Source organism: Myotis nattereri (assembly GCF_964212035.1).
Source record: "Myotis nattereri genome assembly, chromosome: 7".
NCBI classification, from domain to species: domain Eukaryota; kingdom Metazoa; phylum Chordata; class Mammalia; order Chiroptera; family Vespertilionidae; genus Myotis; species Myotis nattereri.
The window spans coordinates 38,708,158-38,735,912 of NC_138082.1; the positions used below are offsets into that span (position 1 = coordinate 38,708,158).

General features: G+C 36.9%; 1 protein-coding gene across 3 annotated transcripts in view; it reads right to left on the minus strand.

Moving 5' to 3' along the window:
- Window positions 1-27,755, minus strand: part of UBE2E3 (ubiquitin conjugating enzyme E2 E3) — a gene marked incomplete at its 3' end in the record, with an annotated part of 86,638 nt that overhangs the window by 56,022 nt on the left and 2,861 nt on the right. For 2 of the 3 annotated variants that reach the window (XM_081095440.1, XM_081095441.1), the window contains exon 3: window positions 27,128-27,178. In XM_081095440.1, coding sequence (XP_080951566.1) covers window positions 27,128-27,178 — 51 coding nt within the window. Of the gene's footprint in view, window positions 1-27,123; window positions 27,179-27,755 lie in introns of those variants that run through there. The other variant, XM_081095442.1, reaches the window with a different exon arrangement.

Genomic DNA, 27,755 nt, shown 5'->3' on the forward strand with positions numbered 1-27,755 from the left:
TCAGATCAGTATCTTGGTTTAGTTGAACCATACATACAAGCCAAAACCCTGGCTACAGATTCTTTAAAAAAACTAACAGAAGCAATTCAAGACATCTAGCTGAGATTTAAACAAAAAGTACAGAAATACCTTAAAGCAGCGGTTCTCAACATGTGGGTCGCAACCCCTTTGGGGGCCGAACGACCCTTTCACAGGGGTCGCCTAAGACCATCGGAAAACACATATATAATTACATATTGTTTTTGTGATTAATCACTATGCTTTAATTATGTTCAATTTGTAACAATGAAATTGGGGGTCACCACAACATGAGGAACTGTATGAAAGGGTCGCGGCATTAGGAAGGTTGAGAACCACTGGTGTAGAGATATTGTGGGTTCCATTCTAGACCACCACAAATAAAGTGAATATCCCAATAAAGCAAGTCCCATGAATATCTTGGCTTCCCGATGCATATACTAGTAAAAGTTAAGTGTATACTATACTGTAGTCTTTTAAGTATGCAATAGCATTATGTCTAAAAAATGTATATACCTTAAGTAAAAAATACTTTATTGCTAAAAAATTCTAACTATCATCTGAGCCTCAGCAAGTTCTTGATGTTGATGAAAACACATCTGCAAAGGGCAATACAACAACAAAACTTGCTTTGGTAAAGTCATGCAAAAAAACTAATTAACCTAACTGTAAACATCTTTGCCATTCCACAACTCAAATAAATGTAATTTCATATTCATAAAAATATTTAAGACACAAATTTCCAAAAGATTAAGGCTATAAAAATAGATCTGGCCCTAACCGGTTTGGCTCAGTGGATAGAGTGTCGGCCTGTGGACTCAAGGGTCACAGGTTCGATTCCGGTCAGGGCATGTGCCTTGGTTGCGGGCACATCCCCAGTGGGGAGTGTACAGGAGGCAGCTAATCGACGTTTCTCTCTTATCGATGTTTCTAGCTCTCTATCCCTCTCCCTTTCTCTCTGTAAAAAATCAATGAAATATATATTTAAAAAAATAGATCTGTTAAATGGAGCAGATAAAAATATACATTTATATAACCACAACAAATTCAATAGTTTTGTAACAGGATGCTATAAACCAGGGGAATCAAACCCAAATGCTCTCAAGTGCCAAGCAGGTAATGTAAATTAGTTAAGTAAGCCAGCACACTGGGAACAATCAGGACTATGGAGAGTGCCTGCCAACCGAAAGATGCTTACTGATTTTGTTACTGAGTGAGTTCCATTCTCACTTGACTTGTGGCAACCCATTTCACATTTGCAGCCCTTCTCATACCTACATGCTTCCAGTGAGTTAAAGTTACCCAAGTCTCAGGGATCAAGCAATCACCTAAGCATGAACCATAGGTACATACCACTTTACTCACTTCCCCTCTCCCATTGTCACTGATTCAAGGATGAACTCAATTAGAGCTAATGGGATGCAATTAGAATTCTGAAGAAAATACTGGGCCAGAACTTTCATACTATTTCATACTATATTTGAACCTGAAGGATGTAGCTGGGAGGTACTAGCAATTATCTTAGGACCACAATGAGAAAGCCTGTCTAATAATGGAGCCAACCAAGAGGAAGCAGAGTTAGCAAATGGAGAAGACAGGTGTTGATGGTATGGCTGAAGCCAACTCTACCCTGACGGTTTTGGTTATGTGAAACAACTTATTCAGTTGTACCATTATTTAGTTACTAGCGGCCTGGTGCACAAATTCATGCACTGGTGGGGTTGCTCGGCCTGGTCTGCAGGATTGAGCCTAAACCAGCTCTCTGACATCCCCCGAGGGGTCCCGGATTGCGAGTGGGCACAGGCCAGGCTGAGGGAAGTTGGCCAGCCGGGGAAGGACTGCGGGAGGGCTCCAGGGCATGTCCAGCTCATCTCGCTCAGGCCTGATCGGCCAGACCCCAGCAGCAAGTTAACCTACCAGTCGGAGCATCTGCCCCCTGGTGGTCAGTGCATGTCATAGCGAGTGGTTGAGTGGCCTTAACATAACTTTTGCATATTACGCTTTGATTGGTTGGACAACTGACTGGACGGCAGGACACTTAGCCTATTAGGCTTTTATTATATAGGATGCCAACAAATTCATGTTTTTCTTAAGCCAGTTTGGTTTGAGTTTTCTACTACTCAACAAAATGAGTCCTGATTCAGGCATTCAAAGTCAATTTTAAAAAATAACTCACACACAAATACAGTGCTGAGTTTGGCTGACAGGTTCAGCCAGTATGCAAAAGTATATGCAAATATAAACTCTTGGGTTTTATTTAAAATTCTTTCAAAACATTTTCCTTCTAAAATATAGGCTACCAAGATTTGAAAAATACTAGTCTTCAAAACTACATTTGGCAAAAGTCCAAGAAGCAATGGTGACCTTGGTTGTCACTTACAATATAATATGTTACATTTTTCACAGTAGAGCATACTATAATGCCTTGGCCTCTTTAAAAAGAAATAAGCCCTAACGATATGCATACAACACAAATAAATTAAAATATATTCCTTGTCACAGATTACTGTGCTAAACTGATAATCCTTATATCTTCACCCCCACTCCATATACACACTCTCACACAAGCAGACACCTCCTGCCACCAGAACATCTATAAGGCAGTATGATGAACAGCAAGACTTTTGGGATCAGACAGACTTGAGTTTGAATCTTGTTTCCATCATTGGTTAGTATGTCTTTAGACTAATTACATAACCTCTCAAAGATTTATTCTTCTAATTTCTAAAAAAATAATATCTGCTTGAGAGAACTGAGAAATAAGTAACATGTAAATTACCTACGAAGAACCTAGCATAGCTGATAAGTAATAGCTGCAATTTCAAATGGGCACGCATACCTGCAATTAAGTGACACTTGTCTTAATGCACAAAAAAGGTAAATGGCAATCAAGACTTACAAGACTAGAAGTCTTGGAAAACATAGTCTAATTCTAACATATACTATGTGAGAACAAATAAATTTTGTTGAATGAAGCATTTTAATAATCAAATTTAGTGTTCAAAAACAGAAAACTGACTTATGGAATTACAGTAGTAAATAAAAATCACAATAAAAAAATCAGGGAACTAGCCATATCTTATTGAAAGTTTACATCAAAAGAAGTCCTATCATAGTTAGAGTAAGTTATTTTACATCTTGCGACAACATTATTCCTCCTGGAATTAAGTTCTTAAAAAGACATAATTTTAATTAAAGTTATTTACTAAGTATTTCTATAAAAGTCCATGGAGAAAACACCATTTTTGCTCATTAGAAACGTAACTATTGCTAATAGCAAGATTATCTATAAAAAGGTAAAGCAATTACAAATATATTAGTTCACATTTGCTTAAAAGGTATTAATATAAAAAACTAAACTCCTAACAAAAATATTTCAGCTTAGAAAACCAATGAAAATATGTTTAAGTCCAATATAAGCTCCTTACTAAATAAACTCCATCTAGGAATCCCACTTAAGCCGAATACACTTCTCGTCACAAAAGTGATGTTCAACTTTCCAAAAACAAAGAGAGACATCCTCCCAAACAAAAAGTATGCATGTGCTACCATAAGATACCAATAATGAAAAATCATGGGCAGAGAGAGAAGTGTTTCAAAACAAACTCCTTTGGAAAACAGCCTGCATTTCTGGACTGGGGATTAAAGCTCTCTTTCAGACCTTTCACAGAGAATCACCACTAAAAAGGGTTATCATTAATCTTCGTTTTACAAACAGGAGTATGCCCCTGTTCTTGAAATCTATGCACAATAAAAAAAGGCAAGAAGGAATAAAATACAAGTTAATCTATGACAGGTAAGAGGACACAAGGCAAATATTCTAAATCCAGGCTTGTCCAAAGCAGTAGCTGTGGCTATGAAGCACTTACAAAGTCATTAGTGCTTAATATGTTGAAATATGTTGTTAATTGTAAAACATACACCAGGTTTCAAAGGTATTATACAAAAGAAGGGTAAAATAGCTCATTAATAATTTTATATTGTTTACATGTTAAAATAATAAATTTAGATGAGTTACTAAAAATACATTAAAATTAATTTCACATATTTATTTTTAACTCTCAATGTGACTACTAAATAAACATTAATATATAATATAGATTATAACTAAAAATAGATAAGAAGACATTACTAGTGTTTTTGTCATGCAGCCAACAACTGACACATATTTTTATTAAAACAGCAACCATTAAAAAATCCATTCCAAGGTGACTAGTAGGCCAACCTTAAAGTCAACCTAATTCCTAGAACTTCATTAGCCAGCTAGGTGTAGAAGGCCCCACGTACTTCCAGCTAATGCCATTTGGGCTTCTAGGATACTGTACTGCCTGTTGTTTGTAATATTTAAGCCCCTGAATCCCCATGTGCAACAGCTAGAAAAGCACAACTTCCTTCTAAACTTACATTATGAAAACACTAAGACATGGACAAACATCACATTTTTATGACCAAATATTTAATAGTGAAGACAGTATCACCTTACCAGAGGATTAAAAAAATAAATTGTAAAATCTCCTTACCCATATTTGAAAATAATATAATATCAGATTAGAAAGGTGAATTGCATCCAGGCCATTTTCTCCAGAAACATCCATTTGTTAATTGGCTACTCAAGTCTCTAACCACCAGCACTCTAGTTACAGGCTAACCTGTTACTTCGAAATCCAAACTCCTCCTTCAATATCCTACAGAGATTTCCTATTGCCCTTACCTGTCAGGGTCCTGACCATCAGTTTTAAGAGGTCTGATGCCACTTTAGGCCTAATCTCTAAATTTTTTCTTTTCTGCCTATTCCATCCATTATGCTTGAGCAAACTTACTTATTTGGTGCTCCATTAACCCATCATGTCCCTAAGTCATCTCTTTTGTTATATTTCCACTTCTTGCTCCCCTACACATTCATAGCAAGGAGGGGGACTTCCAGGACTCTAGGCAAAACAATTTTATTTTATTTTTCCCAGCAATTTAAGAAGCTCTTTAAATTCTACTTTCGACATACAAGCTCTCAACTTTCTGGAGGCTATAGTTATTTCTCTCCCACCTATCTTTCCTGAATAACTGACATCTTGCACCTTGTTTCTTCACAGTGATTTACATTAAAGGTAATAAATCACTTATAAAACTCTACAGCAGTGATGGCGAATCTTTTGAGCTCGGCGTGTCAGCATTTTGAAAAACCCTAACTTAACTCTGGTGCCGTGTCACATATAGAAATTTTTTGATATTTGCAACCATAGTAAAACAAAGACTTATATATTTGATATTTATTTTATATATTTACATGCCATTTAACAAAGAAAAATCAACCAAAAAATGAGTTCCCATGTCACCTCTGACACGCATGTCATAGGTTCGCCATCACTGCTCTAGAGCTTGGAATGAACTTTCCTGTCCTCTAACCTCCTGAAATGTTATGCCTAAGTATTTTTTCTGAAGAGTTGATGCAAGCTTTCAATAGGTTTTCTAAAACAGTCCAAGGAGTGCAACCCCTCTAATGTCATTTCTAATTTCTGCCTCTAAGAGCCTGTGTGAATTCATATCCTTCACCCACAATCATGAATCTTGACATATCATTAATATGAGGTAATACTTTATGAACAGTACATACTCTCTGTAATGCCACACAAACATTTTTTCTGTGTTTAAAAGTTTTGTTCCTTTCACAGCACCTATTGTTCAAATTCCAGTATATTGGAATTTCAATAATCTCCTCTATAATTTTGTTTATGGATTCAAAATTAAAGTTAATCTTCAGGGTTTAATCAAGGCCATTAGACTGCACACCTCCATGGGGTGCCATTCACACAGTATTCTGTGTTCAACTCAGCACAGAGTACAGAATGATACTGCTGGAGTGGCACAATGTGGATGTTCTGGACCAACCAACAGCACGTATGTCCATTTTGCAAAATTCTCCAACAGTTTGACTTTTTACAATATATTTAAGATTGTCATTCATCTGGAGCTTATGTTGTAAAAATTGTGATTAACAAGTTTTTAAATCATGATTCATTTATTCCAATTTCACTTAGTAAATCATCTTAACTCTAATTTTGGAAAGTGACTTTAACAAATTAATTTTTAAAGGTGTTTGTTCAATATACTTAGTCTCAATCTGAACTTCTATTCAACAAAACTTTAAAAATATGTATGTATCCTTTATGTGCTAGAAACTGGGCTAAATACTGATAATGAAGAAGGCAAAAGATGGTTGCTGAATCAATTACTATACTGCATACTATCTTTTATTCTGTCCCATTCATCATTGATATTTGTGGACTAGAACTATTTTTTAAATCTTTGCATTAGAATTGGTTTTAATACGTTGCTTTTCAAAATGCTCTTTCGTAAGCATGCCTATTTATCTTCCACATAACAACTGCTATTTACCATTATGTGCAACTCATACCATGTATTTAATATCAAATCCACTAAAAGCAGATGAAAGAATTACTCTGAGAGGCATTAAATAACTTGCTCAAAATCTCAGTTCTTTGTGGAGCTAGGACTTGAACTTGTATTTGTCTAACTCGAAAGCCCTTTATCTGAGTCAGCTGGCCTTCCTGAATACACAGAAAGAACTACTTTTTTTGGTGGGGGAAAGGATTACTCTGTCTTTGCCTTTAAAATATGTATACCTTTTTTTCCTTCAAACTGTATATTATAATCACATAATATAATATACATAACTACAATGTAACAACTGACTCCCCCCCCCCCTCCACTCCCCCGCCCGTTCACAAGTATTTAAATAAACACAATATTGGCTTTTTGTTAAAGGAAAGTCTATTTTATTATTCTAAGAACGAATTCTCTTCTACTTCAATGTTTAAATTGGGAGTCAATCTAAATATATCAAATGATGCTCAACATCACAAGTGATTAGGGAAATGCAAATCCAAACCACAATGAGATGCCACTTTACACCCACTAGGATGGCTATGATAATTTTTTAAAAAAAGAGCAAAAAATAAGTATGGCAAGCATGTGGGGAAATTGGAACCCTCATACATTGTTGGTGGGAAAGTAAAATATTATAGCCTTTGTGAAAAACAGTTTGGGGGTTCTCAAAAACTTACACAGAGAATTACCATATGACATAGCAATTCCTAGAAATAAAAGCAGGTATGCAAACACATGCCTGAACTATGCATGAATAGTTCTTAGTGGCACTATTCATGGTAGCCAATGGGTAAAAACAACCCAAAAGCCCATAACTAATGAATGAATAAAATATACCAAATACTAGCCCTGGCTGGTGTGTTCAGCGGTTAGAGCATCAGCTTGCACATCAAAGATCTTAGGTTTGATTTCCGGTCAAGGGGACATACCTGGATAGCAGATTCCATCACAGGCCCCGGTGAGGGCACGTGCAGGAGACAACCAATTGCCGCCCTTCCACTCTCTCTAAAAAAAATCAATGGAAAAAAATATCCTCGGGTGAGGATTAACAACAACAAAATATATACTAGAGGCCCGATGCACGAAATTCGTGTAAAGAGTAGGCTTTCCTTCTCCCCGCGGCTGAATTCCCTCCGGCACCCGGGCTTCCCTCGCAGCCACAGCTTCATCCAGAAGTTCGTCTGGTCTAATTAGCATATTACGCTTTTATTATTATAGATATACACACATATATATGGAGAAAGCGCAAATACTTTTATTTCATACTAGAGGCCTGATGAACAAGATTTGTGCAAGAATGGGCCTTCCTTCCCCTGACTGCCAGCACCACCTTCACTCTGGCCTGAGCTTCCTTTCTGCCTTCACTCCAGCCCAGAGCCGCCTTTCTGCCTTCCCATGTTGCCCAGAGCGGCTGGGGCAGTGCGGAACACCTGCATCGTCGCCCCCTCGGCACCTGCGTATGCAAATTAACCTGCCAGCTTTGTTTGGTTAATTTGCATACTCACTCCTGATTGGCTGGTGGGTATTGTGATGGTACGGTCAATTTACATCTTTCTCTTTTATTAGTGTAGATTGTGTATTTCTTGAAATACCTTTTCTTCTTTAGCCTATTATTGCAGTCAGAGGATTGGGAGCTGCCATGCTATTCTTCGCAGTCCTGTAACAAACTTCCTTTGTTAAAGGGTAGTATTCTCTTTTACTAAATAAATTATACTTTGTTTTTACAATTTTAATACTCCACTTCATCTATGAGATTAGATAATTGTCATTTTGGTAGTAATGGTTATCATGCTTGGAGATTTAGATATTTGCCTCAAAATATGTTTAAGGTAGTTTTCCATCTTTTCCTATGCTCTAGTACAGTGGTCAGCAAACTGCGGCTCACAAGCCACATGCGGATCTTTGGCCCCTTGAGTGTGGCTCTTCCACAATATACCAGCTCTTCCACAAAATACCGACTTCTGTGCATGGGCCATGAAGTTTCAATTGCACTGTATGTGCGCACCCCCACGTGGTATTTTGTGGAAGAACCACACTCAAGGGGCCAAAGAGCCGCATGTGGCTCGCGACACGCGGTTTGCCGACCACGGCTCGAGAATAAAAAATAACACGGGAAATACCTACCACTTAGAAGTTTAAAATACCTTACTAGTAAATCCATAAATAAACATATTTAACAAAATTATAAATTTTTAAAGTTATTTTATAAATCTAACTAGAGGCCCAGTGCACAAAAATTTGTGCACTCAGGGGGGTCCCACAGCCTGGCCTGTGCCCTCTTGCAGTCTGGGACCCCTTGGAGGATGTCCACCTGCTGGCTTAGGCCCGCTCCCTGGGGGATCGGGCCCAAGCTGGCAGTCAGACATCCCTCTGGCAGCCCAGCAGCCCTCAGGGGATGTCCACTTGCCAGTGGAGAGCAGGCCTAAGCTACAGTCAGAGATCCTTAGTGCGGCTGAGGAGGCAGGAGAGGCTCCCACCACCACCGCTGTACTGGCAGCCATCAGCCTGGCTTGTGGCTGAGCAGAGCTCCCCCTGTGGGAGCACACTGACCACCAGGGGGCAGCTCCTGCATTGAGCGTCTGCCCCCTGGTGGTCAGTGTGTGTCATAGTGACCAGTCATTCCCAGTAATTCTGCTGTTAGGGTCAATTTACATATTACCCTTTTATTATATAAAATAGAGGCCTGGTGCATGGGTGGAGGCCGGCTGGTTTGCCCTGAAGGGTGTCCCGGATCAGGGTGGGGGTCCTGCTGCAGTGCCTAGCCAGCCTGGGTAAGGGGCTGATGGCTGTTTGCAGACTGGTTAAGCCCCCCTCTTCCCCAGTGGGGACCCTCACCCCATGGAGGTTTGGCCATCCTGGGTGAGGGGCTGATGGCTGTTTTCAGGCTGGCCATACCCCCTTTAGGGTGGGGGGTCCCCACTGGGGTGCCTGGCCAGTCTGGGTGAGGGGCTGAGGGCCGTTTTCAGGCTGGCCAAGCCCCCCGGCGACAGAAGCTACCAGCCTCTCCTTTTTTCCTTTTCTTTTTTTTTTATTTTGGGATTTATTTACCTTCTATAATTGAAACTTTGTAGCCTTGAGAGGAGCTCAGAGCTGGCCAGGACCGGCAGGAGGGAAGCCTCCGGCTTGCTCCAGCTCCGTGGCCACGGCAGGCTGAAAGCAGGTATCTGGGGTTTATTTACCTTCTATAATTGAAACTTTGTTACTTTGAGTGGAGCTCAGAGCCGCCGTGGCAAGCGGGAAGCTTGGCTTCCTCCATCGTTGGGGCAACCAAGCCTCCTGCTTGCTACAGCTCCGTGGCTGCTGGCCGCCATCTTGGTTGGGTTAAATTTGCACATAGCTGCTCTGATTGGCTGGTGGGCGTGGCTTAAGGCATAGTGAAGGTACAGTCAATTTGCATGTTTGTCTTTTATTAGTGTAGATTTATATTTTCAAATGAATCAATCATCCTCCGTTGATTATCTGAAGAGACAGCTCTTAGTTATTTTTTTTTCTTATTTTTATAATTAAATACCTGTATTAGGGAGATTTAGGGGTCTCTGGTGCTTTCAGCTCACATCATCAACTTCTAAAGTTGTAAATTAATAAGTTCTTATTTACTCCTATTTTCAGCTGTTTGCACCAAAATTTCATGCCCTCATTAACTCATTGGCTATGCAGATGTGTGTACAAAAGCCTTAATGTTTAGTAGACTCCTTCCACAAACTTTTACCCATACTTTTCTATTATGACAGGCAATCAAAGTATGGGGTGTTTAAGAAATAGTGAGGCATGCCCTAACCGGTTTGGCTCAGTGGATAGAGCATCAGCCTGTGGACTGAAAGGTCCCAGGTTCAATTCCGGCCATGGGCATGTACCTTGGTTGCAGACACATAACCAGTAGGGAGTGTGCAGGAGGCAGCTGATCGATGTTTCTCTCTCTCATCGATGTTTCTAACTCTCTATCCCTCTCCCTTCATCTCTGTAAAAAAATCAATAAAATATATTAAAAAAAAAAAAAAAGAAGAAATAGTGAGCCGTTACAATCAAGTAAGAAACATGGTCTTAACTCAGTGGTTCTCAACCTGTGGGTTGCAACCGCTTTGGCGGTCGAACGACCCTTTCTCAGGGGTCACCTAAGACCATCCTGCATATCAGGTATTTACATTCCAATTCATAACAGTAGCAACATTACAGTTATGAAGTAGCAACGAAAATAATTTTATGGTTGGGTCACAACATGAGGAACTGTATTTAAAGGGCCAGAAGGTTGAGAACCACTGTCTTAACTGATCTCTAGCTTCACAGAGAATAAATATTTCATTATCTCCCCTTCCCCTTCCCCACTCTCCACATCCCAACTAAGACCTTAACCCTCAGAATACTACTTCTCAAATTATGACTGGAACGCTGCTAGTACCTGAATCCTAAGAGACATGCTTCCTAAAATGCACACTCATACCTCCACTGGACTAACTGAATCAGAATCTCTGCTTTTGATAATTGTTGATTACAAGAATCTCTTGATTCACCAAGCCCAACCAATACTGCCCCAATACATAGCATCAGGGTAAGGTAACCCTGTAATTTATCATATAATCTAGGGCATTTCTGAAAGTGAAAGGAAATGCTATTAATAATTACACCAAGACAATAGATATAAACCAGGATATATGGTCTAAACAGGGTTCCTATAGTGCTCTACACTCTGAGAATTTGGCTAGTTTTAGGGTTACTTTCAACTAATAAGTTTATTAAAATTATTCTAAAATGTAGTGCAAGAGCATTATACTAAGTCTAAAAACATAAAGAAACAAACATAAGATCCATATCCAGTTCTGGTGCCCAGTCCAGATGGAAACAGAGATCACATGACAAGAGGCCATGAGTAGCAGCAGAAATGATGTGTAAGTCTCTCAAAAGAGAGAAGCAAGTTTTGAAATACGCCTTAAAGCAGCGGTTCTCAAACTGTGGGTCGCGACCCCTTTGGGGGTCGAACAACCCTTTCACACGGGTCGCCTAAGACCATCAGAAAACACAAATATAATTACATATTGTTTTTGTGATTAATCACTATTCTTTAATTATGTTCAATTTGTAACAATGAAATTGGGGTCGCCACAATATGAGGAACTGTATTAAAGGGTCGCAGCATTAGGAAGGTTGAGAACCGCTGCCTTAAAGGATCATGACTCTTTGGAGGATGGCAGCCATTCTAGACAATGAGAGATGATAAACAAGAATGCTGAGCCTAGAAAACCCATGCTATGCCTGGGAGGTGGGAAACAAACCACTTTTGCTAGAGCATAGGCCTTTTATAGGTAAGTGGAAGATAAAAATAAAGATAAGTTAGGAGCCTGATGCAGAAAATTTTGATGGACAACCACTGACATTTCTGAGGGAATTCCAGAATCAAGTAGCAGAGTTGACAAATACAGCATGAGTGCCCAGGGGAGATAAAAAGGGATAGAACATACAAGGGTGAAAAAAGGATATATATCACACGGGGGAGGAAATAATAAATACTGAAGAAGAGAAAATAGGAGACAGAGGAAATTTCAGCTGTGGTAAAAAAATAAGTTGAAAGTAAAGGGACATAAGAACGTGGGCACCTAAAACGAAAAGAAATTAAAATAAGTCATGAAGAAAATACTACCAACTAGATTACCAAATGGCATTATTAAAATAGAAAAGGAAAAAACAAATTAAAAAGATGAAAGACATACAAGACAGAAAAGTAGAGGAGGCTATATCTATAGATAGGTAGGTAGATAGATAGATAGATATAGATATCAATAAATTAAAGAAATATGGGAAGCCAGATAGGGGAGAAGGAGAAAAAAGATGACAATTAAATGGGCTTTAATAAATCTTTTATAAACAGGAAGAGGTTAGTAATTAGAAAGAGGCTGGCCCTGCCTGCTAGCTCAAGTGTCCTGTATACCAAAAAGGTTGTAGGTTCGATTCCTGGTCATACAGGAGGCAACCAATCGATGTTTCTTTACATCGATACCTCTATGCGCACACGTGTGTGTGTGTGTGTGTGTCTCTCTCTCTCTCTCTCTCTCTCTCTCTCTCTCTCTCTCTCTCTTTCTCTCCCTCTAAAATCAACAAACATATCCTCGGGTGAGGACTGAGAAGAAATGAATAAAACTAAAAAAAAAAAAAAAGACGGTACCCTTTTATGTAATGTTTACTTTGAATTTATATTAGTTCACACAAACACTCCATCCATGCTTTTGTTCCGCCCTCCGGTCCAGTTTAAGAACCCATTGTGGCCCTCGAGTCAAAAAGTTTGCCCACCCCTGGGCTAGAGGCAAAAGAGAAGAAAAAGTTCAGTTTGAGCCAATGGCCTTAGCAGAAACCTCCTCTAATAACACAGGTTTTCCAATTAATAAAATTAAATTCACTAATAATGAAAAGATCAAAAGAATATACAAAGATACATATTTGCAAGAACATGGGTATATGTACATGTTAAGCTCATGCATAAAGTTTATATTTAGTATAAGACTTCAAAGTTTGGGGAAGGTGTAAAGAGTTAATTGCTAGAGGAAGAAAATACCATTTTTTGCATAGAAGATAATTACATATGCAGTAAAATCATATATATTTGGTCATGATAGACTTTACATAAGAAATCTATGACAAATTATTATACATTACTTGAAGCAACACTCTATAAAAATATTTTTTTACAGCATTATGATTTGCTCTCATTACATTGGAATCTAGACCAGTAATAACTCTTTCTCCCCCAAGACATTTGGAAATCAGAGGAAGGGGTAATTTCTGGCCGCCACAATACTGGGAGGGGCTCTACTCAAATTTAGTCAGCAGAGTCCAGGGATACTCAATTATTTCCAAGGCAAAGCACAACCCAGTCCAAATGCCAAGGGAAGCCCTGATGAGAAACAGTGTAAGTAGACAAAGAAGGTTACTTGCCTTGTATATTTAGATAATAATGTTAATTTTTAAAACTCAATTCTTGTGTAAATTAAGTTGACTCTAATAAAGGTCTTTGCATTCCACCTTGATCTATTTTATTTTGGAACTTAAAAACAGAACTTTAGTTCTAATACAGATATTTCAGTTATTTTAATGCTAAGATATTAATTGGCCCCTGACAAATGATGAAGAGGTGGCTAGGAGAATGTCAGTTTTTTAAAACAGTAACTTCAGTAAGTATTCCGTTTTCAAAATAATAACTAGGGCAAATGTTAAGTTGAATGTATTATTTGCATTATTTTACCACCAAATATATCCATGCAATTTTTATATACCCAAAGTTTTCTAAGGCAAAGCAATTTAAGTTGAAGTTTACTTAAAATTAAGAAGGTCTATCTATGTATATAAAAGGCTAATATGCAAAGTGTCCCCTCAGGAGTTCAACTGGGAGTTCGATCGCTCACTATATGATATGCGCTGACCACCAGGGGGCGGCACGGAATGAAGGAAGGCCCCCGCCAGCAGCCAGAAGGAAGGCCCTGATCAGCCCCTATTGCCGGGCCAAGCCTAGGGACCCTACCTGAGCACAAATTTCATGCATCAGGCCTCTAGTCTGTATCTATAATAATAAAAGCATAATATGCTAATTAGGCCAGACGTCTTTCCAGGATGAAGCCGGGGCTGCAGCCGCAGGATCCAGGCAGCTGCCCGCAGCTGTGAGGGGGGGATTTAGGCAGCTGTGACTGCAAAGGCCTACTCTTGCACGAATTTCATGCATCAGGCCTCTAGTCTATATATATAAAAGCCTAAGCAACTGGTCATTGGCCGGTCGACCGGTAGCTATGACGCTCACTGACCACCAGGGGACAGATGCTCAACACAGGAGCTGCACCCTGCAGGCCACACCGAGGGACCCCATCGGAGCACAAATTATAATGGCACTATACTAAAGTAATGCAACGGATTGAAACAGTAACTATAAGTTCACAATGATTCTGAAAAGGATACTAGGGAACCAACTTATTATTGTGAAAGAGAAATAAAAACAAAATTGGTAAACAAGCAAAAAATTAAGCATTTATTCTGCCTTCATTTATGTAACTTACCCAACTGAGTAACCAAATACTTGTAGGTAAGTTTCTCTTTAGAGATATATTTCAAAGACTGCCAGTATCCCAAAGACCACCAGAACTTACGTGTCTCCTGACAGAAAAGCATACTGCCACCTTTGAAGTAGCTTTGTCCAAAAAATAATAATCATGTCACACCTGAATTTGAGCAAGCCTTTTTTTATATATTATTACTTTTAATATGTTTTTATTGGTTTTAGAGAGAGAGGAAGGGAAAGGGAGAGAGAGAGATAAAAACATTGATGAGAAACACCAATCAGTTGCCTCCTGCACACCCCCCTACTGGGGATCGAGCCTGCAACCTGGGCATGTGCCCTGACTGGGAGTCCAATCAGTGACCTCTTTATTGGTGCACGGGATGATGTTCAACCAAATTAAGCCACACTGGCCGGGCTTGATAAAGCCTCTTGACCTAACTCCCAAATTTACTGGAAACACTGAACATAAACAAAGATATTAAACTACACTATAGGAATGCAGTAAGCCAAATCCAGGTTCTGAGAAACAGCCCCATTTCTTCATTAAATAAATTTCAAAAATGAAATAAAAGGGGGAATGTATAGATTAGAAGAATATAAAAGACATCAACCAATCACAATGTGTCTACTTTATTTGAAAATTGATTCAAATAAGTCAAGGAGGAGGAAGGTTGGAATTTTCTAGGACATTCATGAAACACTTGTAAATCTGAACAGTGACCAACCGAGGAACTTAGATAAAATTGTATATGTGTTGCCCTGGCTGGTGTTTCTCAATGGTTAGAGCGTGGGCCCGCGCACTGAAGGGTTGAGGGTTCTAATCCCAAGTCAAAAGCACGTACCTCGGCTGCAAGTTTGATCGCTGCCTCGGTTGAGCTGAGTGCAGAAGGCAACCAATCAATGTCTCTTTCTCACACTGATGTATCTCTCTTTCTCTCCCTCTCCCCTCCATCCCTCCTTTTCAACTCTCTAAAAATCAAAGGGAAAAATATCCTCTGTTGAGGATTAACAACAATAAAAAATTTTAGATGTGTTAATGACATTGTGGTTAAAACGGAGTCCTTAGTTTTTGAAAATGCATACTGAAATATCTGTTCTTAAAAATGCAGATTAAATGATGTCTGAGATTTGCCTCATTATAATACGGAGGGTGAAATGGAGGGGTTTATAAATGAAACAAGGTTGGTCAGGGTTAGTAACTATTCAAACTGGGTGAAGGCTCCATGGGGATTCATCATACAAGTCTGTTTACTTTTGTATGTTTCAAGTTCTCCATAATAAAAAGTTAATTTTCAAAAATTAAGAAACCTCAGCAGGAGGGAAAAGAGATCATTTGCAGCATATTTATTTTAGGGTTTAAAAACAAAATGAATACTTGGCACAGTCCTCTAATGGATCTGAAGATATTAGGCATCTGGGAGGATATAACAGAAACGTATTTTAAACGTTTAAACAGACACTGGTGTAAATAAAACAAAGAAAACCTAAAGGTACTCTAGTTAAAACTGCCATTGAATTCCACATTGATCACAAGCATCTAAGTTTGTGTCTGAACCCTTCAAAATGCCAGATTTTCCCTCATTATTAGAGCAAGTGAATTTACTACAAGCATATACATCTCAAATCCAACAAATATTACCAATACCCTTAGAAACAAGTGTGAAACAAAAATAAAACCATAAAGTTAAGGCCTTATGGTGCCCTCTATATTTTGTTGTTGCTTGTTTAAATTGAGAAGACTACAGAAAGCAACAGGAAGCTATAAACAATATGTAGTGACAATCTCTATGATCGATTCTCTAAAGGGACCCTGAATAAATGGATTCTTGACCTACTAAAATTTAATGTGAAAAAATGATCCATTTGTAAAGGACCTATAAGATTGTAAATGGCAAAACAAACTACAAATAACCACCCTCAGAAAGGGGATGAATGGTGTTTACAAAAAGTGAGACGCATGGATGTAACAGGAGGATCATCACGGTGATTTATAAGTAAAGGAAAATAAAATAAAAAGGTAACAAAATTCATGTTTCCCTAGGCCTTTCATTCAGACCAAAACATGTGGAGTTATGCTCCCAAAAGCAATTTCAGACTAGAGATGTCTTTATTTTTCCCCCGACAAGCAAGAAGTTAAACAGAATGACAAAGTATATTTGCTCTGGGACAGTGAAGCAGCAAAGAAACTTTGGAATGGCATAAATGACCCAAATCCCTCCCAAACAGGCAAACTAAACCTCGGACAATGAAGGAACATAGCACTACTGCAGTTCCTTTCAGAGATTTATTTGTTGCAAGTAACCATAAAATTAAAACAATTATTATATACACCAGAGACCAAACAGAGGGAACTGGCATTTTAAAAAATTTAAATGATCCTAGAAATTTGACTCTATAGTTATTATTCATAAGGTTAATCACTTTCTACTGACCATCCAAAACAGGCACTGAAAACAAGCTTATGCTATTTACCTAAACACCCTTATAAAACCCATGAAATGTTAACAGAGAGAAAAATCTCAAAACTTTCCAACTTAGCTTTATATTGCATTTAGACAAAATGCAAGGCACAAGTGAACTGTAAAACTCATTACTTTCATCAATCTAAAATGAACCATATAAACCTTGCAGGTCACCCATAAAAACATTTTCCTCAGTTCCACTTCCAAAGAGACTTAATTAAGAAAAAAAGCAAATTCCCATATTAATATCTAGGAATAATTTCTGTACAAATTTACAAGCTTAGGAAAAACAGTACTTACATAAACTATGAACCTATGTAAAACAAGACAAAATTAAGGAATGTCATATAATACCAAATTTCTGTAAAAAAGTAGATCTAGTACTAGTATTAAAAAATAGTAAGTGTACATGTTGATAAGACATCAGTAAAAAAATTCTCATAAAATCCTACGTGATTGGGGCTTTTCTCCATAAAGCTAAAAATTCTCATCTGCAGAAAGATTTTTTTCCAACTTCAAAGCAATTTCATGAACATCGACTGCTTCACAATACCCCAAAGAAAAAGGTAGAGGTAGATTAGAAGTTATTCCTTAGCCAACAGGAAAGCCATACAGAAAGAACTACAAGGCAGAGAACAAAGATTTGCCTTTTCCATTAAGATCATATTCAATCTCTTACCTTCCTCCTTACAAGGAAAGCGAACAGGGCAAGAAAGCTGGAGAGTTGGAGAATGCTCCCTGAAAAGATAATGCTTCTAAATAATTTTTTAAAAAGAAGAAAAAGAACCTAGCACCCCCAAGACCAAGAAGGAAGCTTACTTTTCTCCAACTTACCATACCTGCCAAGTTCTAAAACCTCTAAAGAAACAGTATTTTGGAACCTTCAAGAGACTATAAGCAAACAAGTGAGATATATTTATTTACACTAAGCATGCACCTCCAGACCCGTAATCAACTCTGAATCCTTTTACCAGATTTCTCAAGCAGCACTATACTAAAGCACCAGTGCTTACTTGCATGTCAAAAGCAAGCCTCGATTTTTGCCCTGATCTGTTCTAAGAACTACATTTGTGACATCTGGCAATTTTCTCAACTCTCAGATTCAGTTTTGAATTTTAAACAAGACACCTATTTCATACTGGTAGGGTTGTTTTGAAAATTAAACAAGGTAGTTTATTAATAGGTACTATACTATGGAATTCAGAACAGTGTCAGGCTGGTGCTCAATTATTTCCTCTTTCCACTTTTGCAGTGACAGTGAAAGTCATCTATTCATGGAAGTATATATCCTGTGTGGCAGAGAAATTGATTTCTCACTGAGTTCCCATAAGCTCCCCCACATTTTCCAGCCACCCTGCAGTTAGTCGAGGCCATGTGATTAATTCATGTCCTACTTCCAAACCAAAGCACTTAAAAGTTGGCATATGACTCTTGCCTAGACACATGTTCAAAACAGCAGAGCTGTAAGATGCAAGCTCTCTTGCCTAGACACATGTTCAAAACAGCAGAGCTGTGAGATGCAAGCAGTATAGATTCAAGTCAACACATCCAAGAGCTACCCTGAAGAGTTCCTGGACCTACAGTGGACTTCATATGAGCAAGAAAAATAAAGCTTTATGTTTATATGTTATAACATATAACATATGTTTGTTATATGCAACACCCTTCACAGGATCTGGGGCAGCACTCCATAATCAAACATATTCATATTTCTACACCAAAAATGTATGAGCATTCATACTAAGTGAGATAAATAGAGAATTCAGATAGTTTCAGGTTAGTTCATGTTTGGTGTTATTGCCAAATTATTTTGCTTCAAACTTATTTTTAAAAAACCCTTGATTTTTTTACAGAGCTTTTGGGATTCCAGAATTGTGTATAAGCAGTACTACTTCTATTACAATGATAAATTACTACAGCTATTTTACTCATGGAGAAAGGATTTTTTGTTTGTTTGTTTGTTTGTCTAAAGTTGTTTGTTAAATGCAATACAGCTAGCAAAATTTAGTGTACCCTTTTACAGCCAAATTGCCTCAAATGTTGCAAGACAAAATGCATACATAAAAATGGCAAGTCTTGTGTTTAAGTATTAAAGGACATCTTCCTCTCTGTATATCTAGAAAAAAATGGAATGATTAAAAGACAATATTTGATGGTAAAGTGGAAAAGTAATCCAATATACACAGAATATAACTTAAAAAGAAATCGATACTTATAGTTTCACCTTAAGGGGAAATAAATTCTAAAATGGAGCATCTAAATTTTTTTCTAGTTAAGTGTACAAATTGTATAAAAACAAATAGCAATGATCCAAAAATAACTGAGAAATTGAAAACAGCTATTAGGAACAGGTAAAAGAAAGACAAGTATAGAGCAAGACTTTAAAACACCCTTTCTCTTGCCGAATCCGGTATGGCTCAGTGGATAGAGCGTCGGCCTGTGGACTGAAAGGTCCCAGGTTCGATTCCGGTCAAGGGCATGTACCGGGGTTGTGGGCACATCCCCAGTGGGAGATGTGCAGGAGACAGCTGATCGATGTTTCTCTCTCATCGATGTTTCTAACTCTCTATCTCTCTCCCTTCCTCTCTGTGAAAAATCAATAAAATATATTAAAAAAACAAACAAACAAACAAACAAACAAACAAAAAATCCTTTCTCCATGAGTAAAATAGCTGTAGTAATTTATCATTGTAATAGAAGTAGTACTGCTTATACACAATTCTGGAATCCCAAAAGCTCTGTAAAAAAATCAAGGGTTTTTTAAAAATAAGTTTGAAGCAAAATAATTTGGCAATAACACCAAACATGAACTAACCTGAAACTATCTGAATTCTCTATTTATCTCACTTAGTATGAATGCTCATACATTTTTGGTGTAGAAATATGAATATGTTTGATTATGGAGTGCTGCCCCAGATCCTGTGAAGGGTGTTGCATAAAATACAAAAGTCACAGCATATTCCCTTTCTATGCTGAAATCTGAAAATTTCTGCATTCTGAAACACATCTGGCCCCTAAGGTTTGAAATAAAGTCAATTTATAACAATAATAGAAACAAATAATTTCTGTATTGTCTTAATGATAAAAATAAAAACCAAATGAAATGTAAAACAGAAATTTGATGATTGTCTAATGGCGTTTCTCCTTGATGGTACTTCAATATTCCTAGTACAACACAAACACAACCCGCCTAAAGTTAGATCATGTCGGGGTATGATTAACTAGTAGAAAACATAAAAGGTATAAAAATACTATTGTAAGCATTTCTGGCCTCAATAGACCATAATTTAGCAGGTATTCAAGACAGCCATTTCTGTGAGTTCACATAAAAAATACCATATACATACATTAGGTAATCCTATATAATAAAAGGGTAATATGCAAATATAACGAATGGCGGAACAACTGGTAGCTGTGTCACACACTGACCACCAGGAGCTACAGGCTCAATGCAGGGGGAGTGCTGCTCAGCCAGAAGCTGGGCTGATAGCTGGAGAGTGCAGTGGGGGTGGCGGGAGCCTCTCCCACCTCTGTGGCAGCACTAAGGATGTCTGAATTAATGAATGAATAAATAAGTGGGGAGCAGTCCTAAGCCAGCATGAGGACATCCTCCAAGGGATCCCGGACTGTGAGAGGGTGCAGGCCAGGCTGAGGGGACCCCCCCCCCACCCCCGCGCACGAATTTTCATGCACCAGGCCTCTAGTATAATATAAACAACAGCACAAAAGTAGTGGGAGGTGGGCACACCGGCTCTGAGGAAGGTGTAGGAGAATATATTAAGCAGGCATCACTAACAAGCTAGGAAATGGTAAAAAGCAAACTATGCAAATTCAAGAGAATCAAATAAATACCTACAGCAGGATTTCTCAACCTCAGCACTACCAACATTTTAGTCCAAATAATTCTTTGTTGTGAGGGGTTGTCCTAGGCACTATAGGGTATTTAGCAGCATCCCTGACCTCTACTCACTAAAGGTCAGCAGCAGCCTCTTTCTATCCCATTGTGAAAAGCAAAAAAGTCACCTAGGCATTGCCAACTGTGGATGGGTTGGGAATGGGGCAAGTAGGGAGGCAAAAATGGAACCCCTCATCCATAGGTAAAAGAAAGATCAAAAGTTTAAAGATGTTTCTTCTTATAGATTTTAACAAAATGTCAAGTATACTTCCCTGTCAAAAGCAGTACGGGAAGAGAAAAAAAACATTTTCTATTTCTCTAGATCTACAAGTGGTTTTATTACATGTTTATAAACTCAATTTTGTAGGGAAGATGAGAATAGCAGATCAAGCTCTCCATTCTCATTCTTGCACTATACAAGCAAAAATGATTTGTTGATTTTCTTATGAGTAAACATATCCATCTGTTGTTAAAGAACTCATTCAAGGAGGGAATGAGGTACCAATCAGCTTCCTATAGAAAGGAACAAAACAATCTGGGAGTCTTGCATGTAGCTAGCTGCAAAGTAACCATATAACTTTTGAAAATGCACACACTGTTCCCACCCACTTTCTAATAACATTATCTTCATTAAACTTAATAGAACCCTAATGGAAATATGGCCTTCTGAGAGAAAAGAATAGTTTCCCATCATATCATTCTTTTGGAAAAAGTATTTGTCACAGCAGTACTGAGTTCTTCTGCTACACTGACATATATGATGGACATAATTATACTTAATGTGATTTTCAATTTTCTTTTATTAAAAAAGGTAGCTGAATACTTTTGAATATTAAAATTACAATTAAGAAAAAAATAAAAAATATATGGGATATTTAATATTTCTTCACTCCAAAGTCATTATTCTGCCTTAAATTTCTATTTCTGTTAATTTGACAGACTTCAATTTATTTATTAACAAATCTTCATATGCAAAAGCACTGTGTGAAGCAAGACATAAAAATATATGAAAGTCCTTCTTTCAAAAGAAGACTAACTCCTACAGAAGGTAGACAAACAAGTAAATAATTATAGCATATAGCATTCATATAGCATATTAAGAATTTGCAACTGTGTTTTTGCTTTAATCAGTCAGTCACAAAGAAATGCATACAGGGGCGGGCAAAAGTAGGTTTACAGCTGCAATACAAATAATACTTAAACATTTAAGTTTATCAGTAATGTCCAAGTGCCAAGAAAAATCCTCATGATTTTTGAGGTCTACACTGATGCCAAGTTAATTAATTAATAATAAAATAAAAATTCACCATTGGTAGATGACCACAGTAGGGTAGGATGGAAAATACCTTCCCTAAGAGTAGTTCTGTATTTTTATCTGTTTTACAAATCAAGCTTCCAATTACAATTTAACTTTTATAAAAAGGCAGGTTCAGGATATTTTTCTGAAGAATTGAAAATAAAATGACTAGATGAATTCATGAGACAGAATTTTGTTTTATAAAATAGAGTGCATTCACATAGCTCACACTGTCTAATATAAACAATACCAACAACTAAATGTATAAGTAAAACAGAAAAACCATATCTGTGGGTTTACAATCCAGTAGTACTGAATAAACAAGCAACAAAGCTATGTCAATATCACATGCTATTTTGATCATGACCTGCCTTCATCCCCCAATTAGAAAAACCTTCCAAATCTCTCCTTAGATCACTGATAAGGAAAGAATACTATGTTTAGATAACTAAACTATATCAATTCAGAATCTAAATTTTACAAATACTGATATAATCTCATTCTCAGTAAAACTGCAAATTCTTATAATGGAATATTTAAAAGGGAAAACAGCCATCACCCTTATTTTAAGATTTTTCATTATAATTTCCTGGACAGTCAAGCATTCTCTACTGAACTAAAAGTATCATTAACTTTATTCATATTCCTTTAAAAGGGATATACGATTTGTTTATTTTTGCTCAACTTTCTTATGTTTTCTTTTTTATTCAAGTTCTAAGCCACTGCTTTTACTAACATCAAACAACTGCTTGATATGTCCTTAATAAACTGGTGCTGAACTGACTGAAATGAAGTTATTCCTAAGGTAGGACACCAATATACTGGAGAAAATGCAAGCAAGAGTGAGGGAAAGCTGCAAAGCCATGTCTCCCACTTTATGAATCCGATTTATAATTGTTACAAAACTAAACCGTATTAACTCATCTGCTCCTCCCACCAAACCTAAAAGGGGGTGTCATTTTACTCTCCATTTTACAACCAAGGAAACCGAAAGACAGAGCTATTCGGTAACTTACCTAAGGTAACATAGTGAGTAAGTGCCGGAGCAGGGATATAAACTCAGACAGCCCAGTGCTTTTCAAACCTTAATGTATATACAATTCACCTGGGAATCCTGTTGAAATTCAGGTTAGGATTCAGTGCTTCTGCAGTGGGGGAAGGCGAGATTCCAACAATCTCACCTATGATGCAGATGCTGCTCGTCTGAAGATCACTCTTTGAGCAGCAAAGTACTAGTCTATGCTAAAAAATGATGAAAAGTGGTAATAACCCTCAGAGGTAGCGTTCATCCACAGACAGGGTTATAACTAAATCAAGGGTTTCTAACTTCTGGTTTAGAACTTAATTGCTCCTTTTATTAATTATTTTTAAAAAGAAGGAAGTTAGCAAAATGTGCTTTCAGGTTTTGCACTATGAACTTATTAATACTCTAACTTGATACTGTAACACCTCCTTCCAATAAACCTTTTCCACATCCAAAAACTATTTACAAATGTCCCTGAATATCTACTTTAACATAAATTCAATCTGAACACATTAAAGAATATTTTAAGAATGTATATTTGTCTCATATATATGGGGAAAAGTAGAGTTTGAGTTTAAAAATTCAGCACCTTTCTGTATTTTTGTCACTTGTACAAGTGATAACTGAGGGGACAAGAACACACTTTGGGAAACAGGCGGAACCTAAATGTCTGAACAGCACCTCACTCAACAATTCTAGTCATTAACTTTCTCTAAAAACATACGGAAATGCCCAAAATACAATTTCCCTTCATTCTCATCAACTATTTATACCCTAATCTAGATTATAGTATGTAAAGAGTATAAATTTAAGCCACAAAATATTATGCCTTTGTTGAGGATGCTTTGGCCTTAGGTACTTCAATACCTAAAAACTGAAACGCCATCTAATCACTGGAAATATACAGTTTAGCAAACTTTTATACTCTCAGGAAAAGAAATACTAATACTCTCAAAATATATTCAAACAAGTTTAAAGCCACACACATAATTCAACAATTAAGTCTACCTTAAGATCACCATGAGTGTATACAATATAGACATGGCTAGATAATAACTAAAGAATCTTTTATTAATTCAACATAGAAAGTGGTTTAAGAGAAATCTTAGTCTGAATAATTTTGATTTTGTTGAGCTTTCTTGTATTTCATTCAACATTTTCCTAAATGTACACAGATATACTTTCTTTTCTTCCCTGAGGAACAATTAAATCTGTCACATACTTTGACAAACTTGTAAAAATCATATTCAAAACCATAATGGAACTCTGATTAACTACACATGAAAGTCAAAAGAATTAGGTTTCATTGATTTCAATCAATATGAATTCACATATGCTAGAATTTATAAATATAGAATCCCATTTTTAATAACATAAATGAAGAAATTTAAACTATATAATTATTATGAAGCTAAAATTCTCACTGATGACCTTGTGAATTACAAGAACACTAGCAATGTGTCACATACCTGACATGAGTAAAAAATGTAATACAAATTTGGACTTAGCTGTCAAAAATCCTAAAATGTCTCCACTAAACACTGAATATTCCAAATTCCTGGACAACGACAGGATATTCCACCCAAAAGAATCTTAAGACATAAAATGAAACACACAAAAGTATCTGGATATTTTTGTCAGATGGAAGACTGTCCCCAAACTACCAGTCCTCTACCAAGACTCGTGTTTCCTGTCTGTTTTTGCTTTAATCAGTCAGTCACAAAGAAATGCATACTGGGTGGGCAAAAGTAGGTTTACAGCTGCAATACAAATAATACTTAAATAATAATACAATAAATTGTATTTCACATACTCACAACTGTAAACCTACTTTTGCCAACACCCATATACTAAAAGAACTAAAGAACTGAAAGATGTCATTGCAATAGTTAATGGTAAACATAAGTTATGACAAGGGAAATCAAAGATGATGTATTCCATGTTATTGCTCACAAGCAAGCCCAAAGGTTTGCTACTTCTCTAGTCTGATCATTAAATGTGAAGCGTTCACGAATTGCAATGAAAACAGAAAAATAAAAGAGAAAAATAAAAACAAGTTAACTTTCTATCTCCTAGAAAGATTCTACTTCCTCTACACTAATCCCCAGTGACCACGTGGAACCATTCCGGCATTAAACTGTACAGCGCTATTCCTTCAGCAACTGCAATGCTGCACTACTGCCCTAAAGACATTCAACACCTGTCTACTGGGCTCTAGTTTATGCGAGTACACTAGTTTGGGCCATTTGCAGAAAAGAAACAGAAACCTTTGAAAATGTTTGACCTTATGTGCCATTTTAAAACACTGAAGAGTTTTGAATGGACAGCGCTTTGCATCTTTTATAATAGGAAATACCCAAATACACTGCAATTTAAGGGATTCTTCAGAGAGCAAATTTAACTTGACCCCCTCCCTAAATGGCTACAGCTTTGACATACCATTTAGACACCTAAAAATATTTTGATTTATTTATCCATTCAAGCAGTGCTGTTCAATAGAAATACAATGCAAACCACATATGTAATATTAAAATTTCTAATAACCACATTAAAATGGTAAAAAATAAAAGTGAAATTAATTTTAAATCAGATTTTATATAACCCAATATATACAAAAGATTATCATTTCAACATGTAATAAAAAATGTTTTTAAATTGGTAAGATTATTCTACATACTTTTCTTTGTACTAAGTTTTCAAAATCCAATGTGTATTTCACACTTATGGCATATCTCATTTTGGACTAAACTGAAGTGGTCAACAACCACAAATGGCTAGTGGCTACATTACTGCACAGCGTAGGTCGTAAGTAATACTTTCAGATCTGACATACCACTATCTATTTAAAATTATTTTGCATTCTTGTTTCCTTTTGGAACTGAAATTGCTGATGACAAATATAAGCAAAACTGTTAATTCACTGGATAAATCAGGATCCGATCCCCTTATCCGAGGATCCGGTTAATACACATAGAAGGAAGCATTTGGATTGTACCCTATTATATCTCAAACATACTTCAGAGATAGGTCTCATCATCACAAGTGAACACAACTTGTAGCAAAAATAAAGGTAAGACAAGAAAACATTCTCATATCAAACCATAACACTGCCTTATTTCTAGCAGCCACTCTCACTCTTGAGCACATATCACTATGCAAGTTATCTACAAGACTGTTTCTCTAAGTTTGATGAATTTTAAAAACCATAAAGTCACTACTGAAAAACAAAGCACTAAGTAAGAGGAATTGAAAAAATGTTTCAAGGAAAAAATTATCCACCAGTTATCTTAATGCACCTTTTACCAACCAAGAATCTTAAATTATTCTACATGAGTTTCACTGATATAAATTCTTCCCACAAATTCCAATTCATCTAACTGCTTCTCATACACATTATTTCAAGTACCTAAATTACTAAGAGTTCTTCCAAGTAATTAGGACATTTGATTAAAATGTAAATAATTCCAACAATATACTGTCTAGAAAACAACTAAAACCGTTAGCTTAGCACATGAAATTTGTCCTTACGGCAAGTTAATGAATAAACCAAACAGAAACAACTTATACTCTTATTTACTGCATTTACATTTTATAACACATTCGGTGATTTCTAAATTTGGAAGGTCAGTTCAGATTGCACACAAGCAGTAACTTTAAAGCTCAGCAAAAACTGTAGAAGTTTCTGCAATATACTTCTGAATAAACACACTTTACAGAAATACAACAGAAAAAATCAGCACCGTTCAAATCAATCTCAGTAAAAAGCACAAAATCAGTACATTCACAAGTCCAACATGTATATATAACATGCTAAAACGCATTTTTTTTTCTCCCAAATGTACTTAATTCACCCTAGAAAATGTTTGTTTAATCCACTTGCAAAGCTGGAAAGAAGCAAATGTAGCCTCTTCAGCAGCACACACATCCAAGGACGACACATCAATCTCTTGGTATTTTTCCACAATTTGAAATTAAATCAACAAAATTTGTTTCTTACCTGCAGTTAGGAGGAGGATCAAGGGTTATTTCAGCTAGCTCCTTCTGAATTCTGTTAGTGAAATGAGAACAGACAAAAAGGATTTGCGATAGTCTACAGAATAACCGGGGAATTACACTGCCCTCTACCACCATGCAGTTAAATGCAAGGCTGGCTTTGCCTTCAGTAATGCTAACATGGCTGCTTCCTCTTTGTTCTCAGAGGCATAACCCAAATCCCTTAACAGAAACTTTGCAGCTTTTTTTCTCACTTGCTACTGTAAATAAATAAGACATTTACACCTGTTTTGAGAAATAGTCCTCCAATAGCACTCAGTAAAGGATCTAAAATCTGTTTTAAAACACTTTTTACCAAAGAAATTCTCTTTTCAAGCTTATATGCAAATGAGACAAGAAGGGAGGAGGGAAAGCATTAGAATATTTGACAATGACTTCCAGTCACTTTTACCAAGGTAAAAATTAACAAGCTACTGCTCTTACACATTAATAGTGCTGACAGTATTTTATCTGTAAAAAAGAAGTTTAAAATTTACAAATGTCTTTACCAGTGAAAAACTTCCAAAGGACTTTGGCATTATTTAACCTTATCTGTTTTCCCTGATCTTAAGTACAGCACTTAAATTTAATAA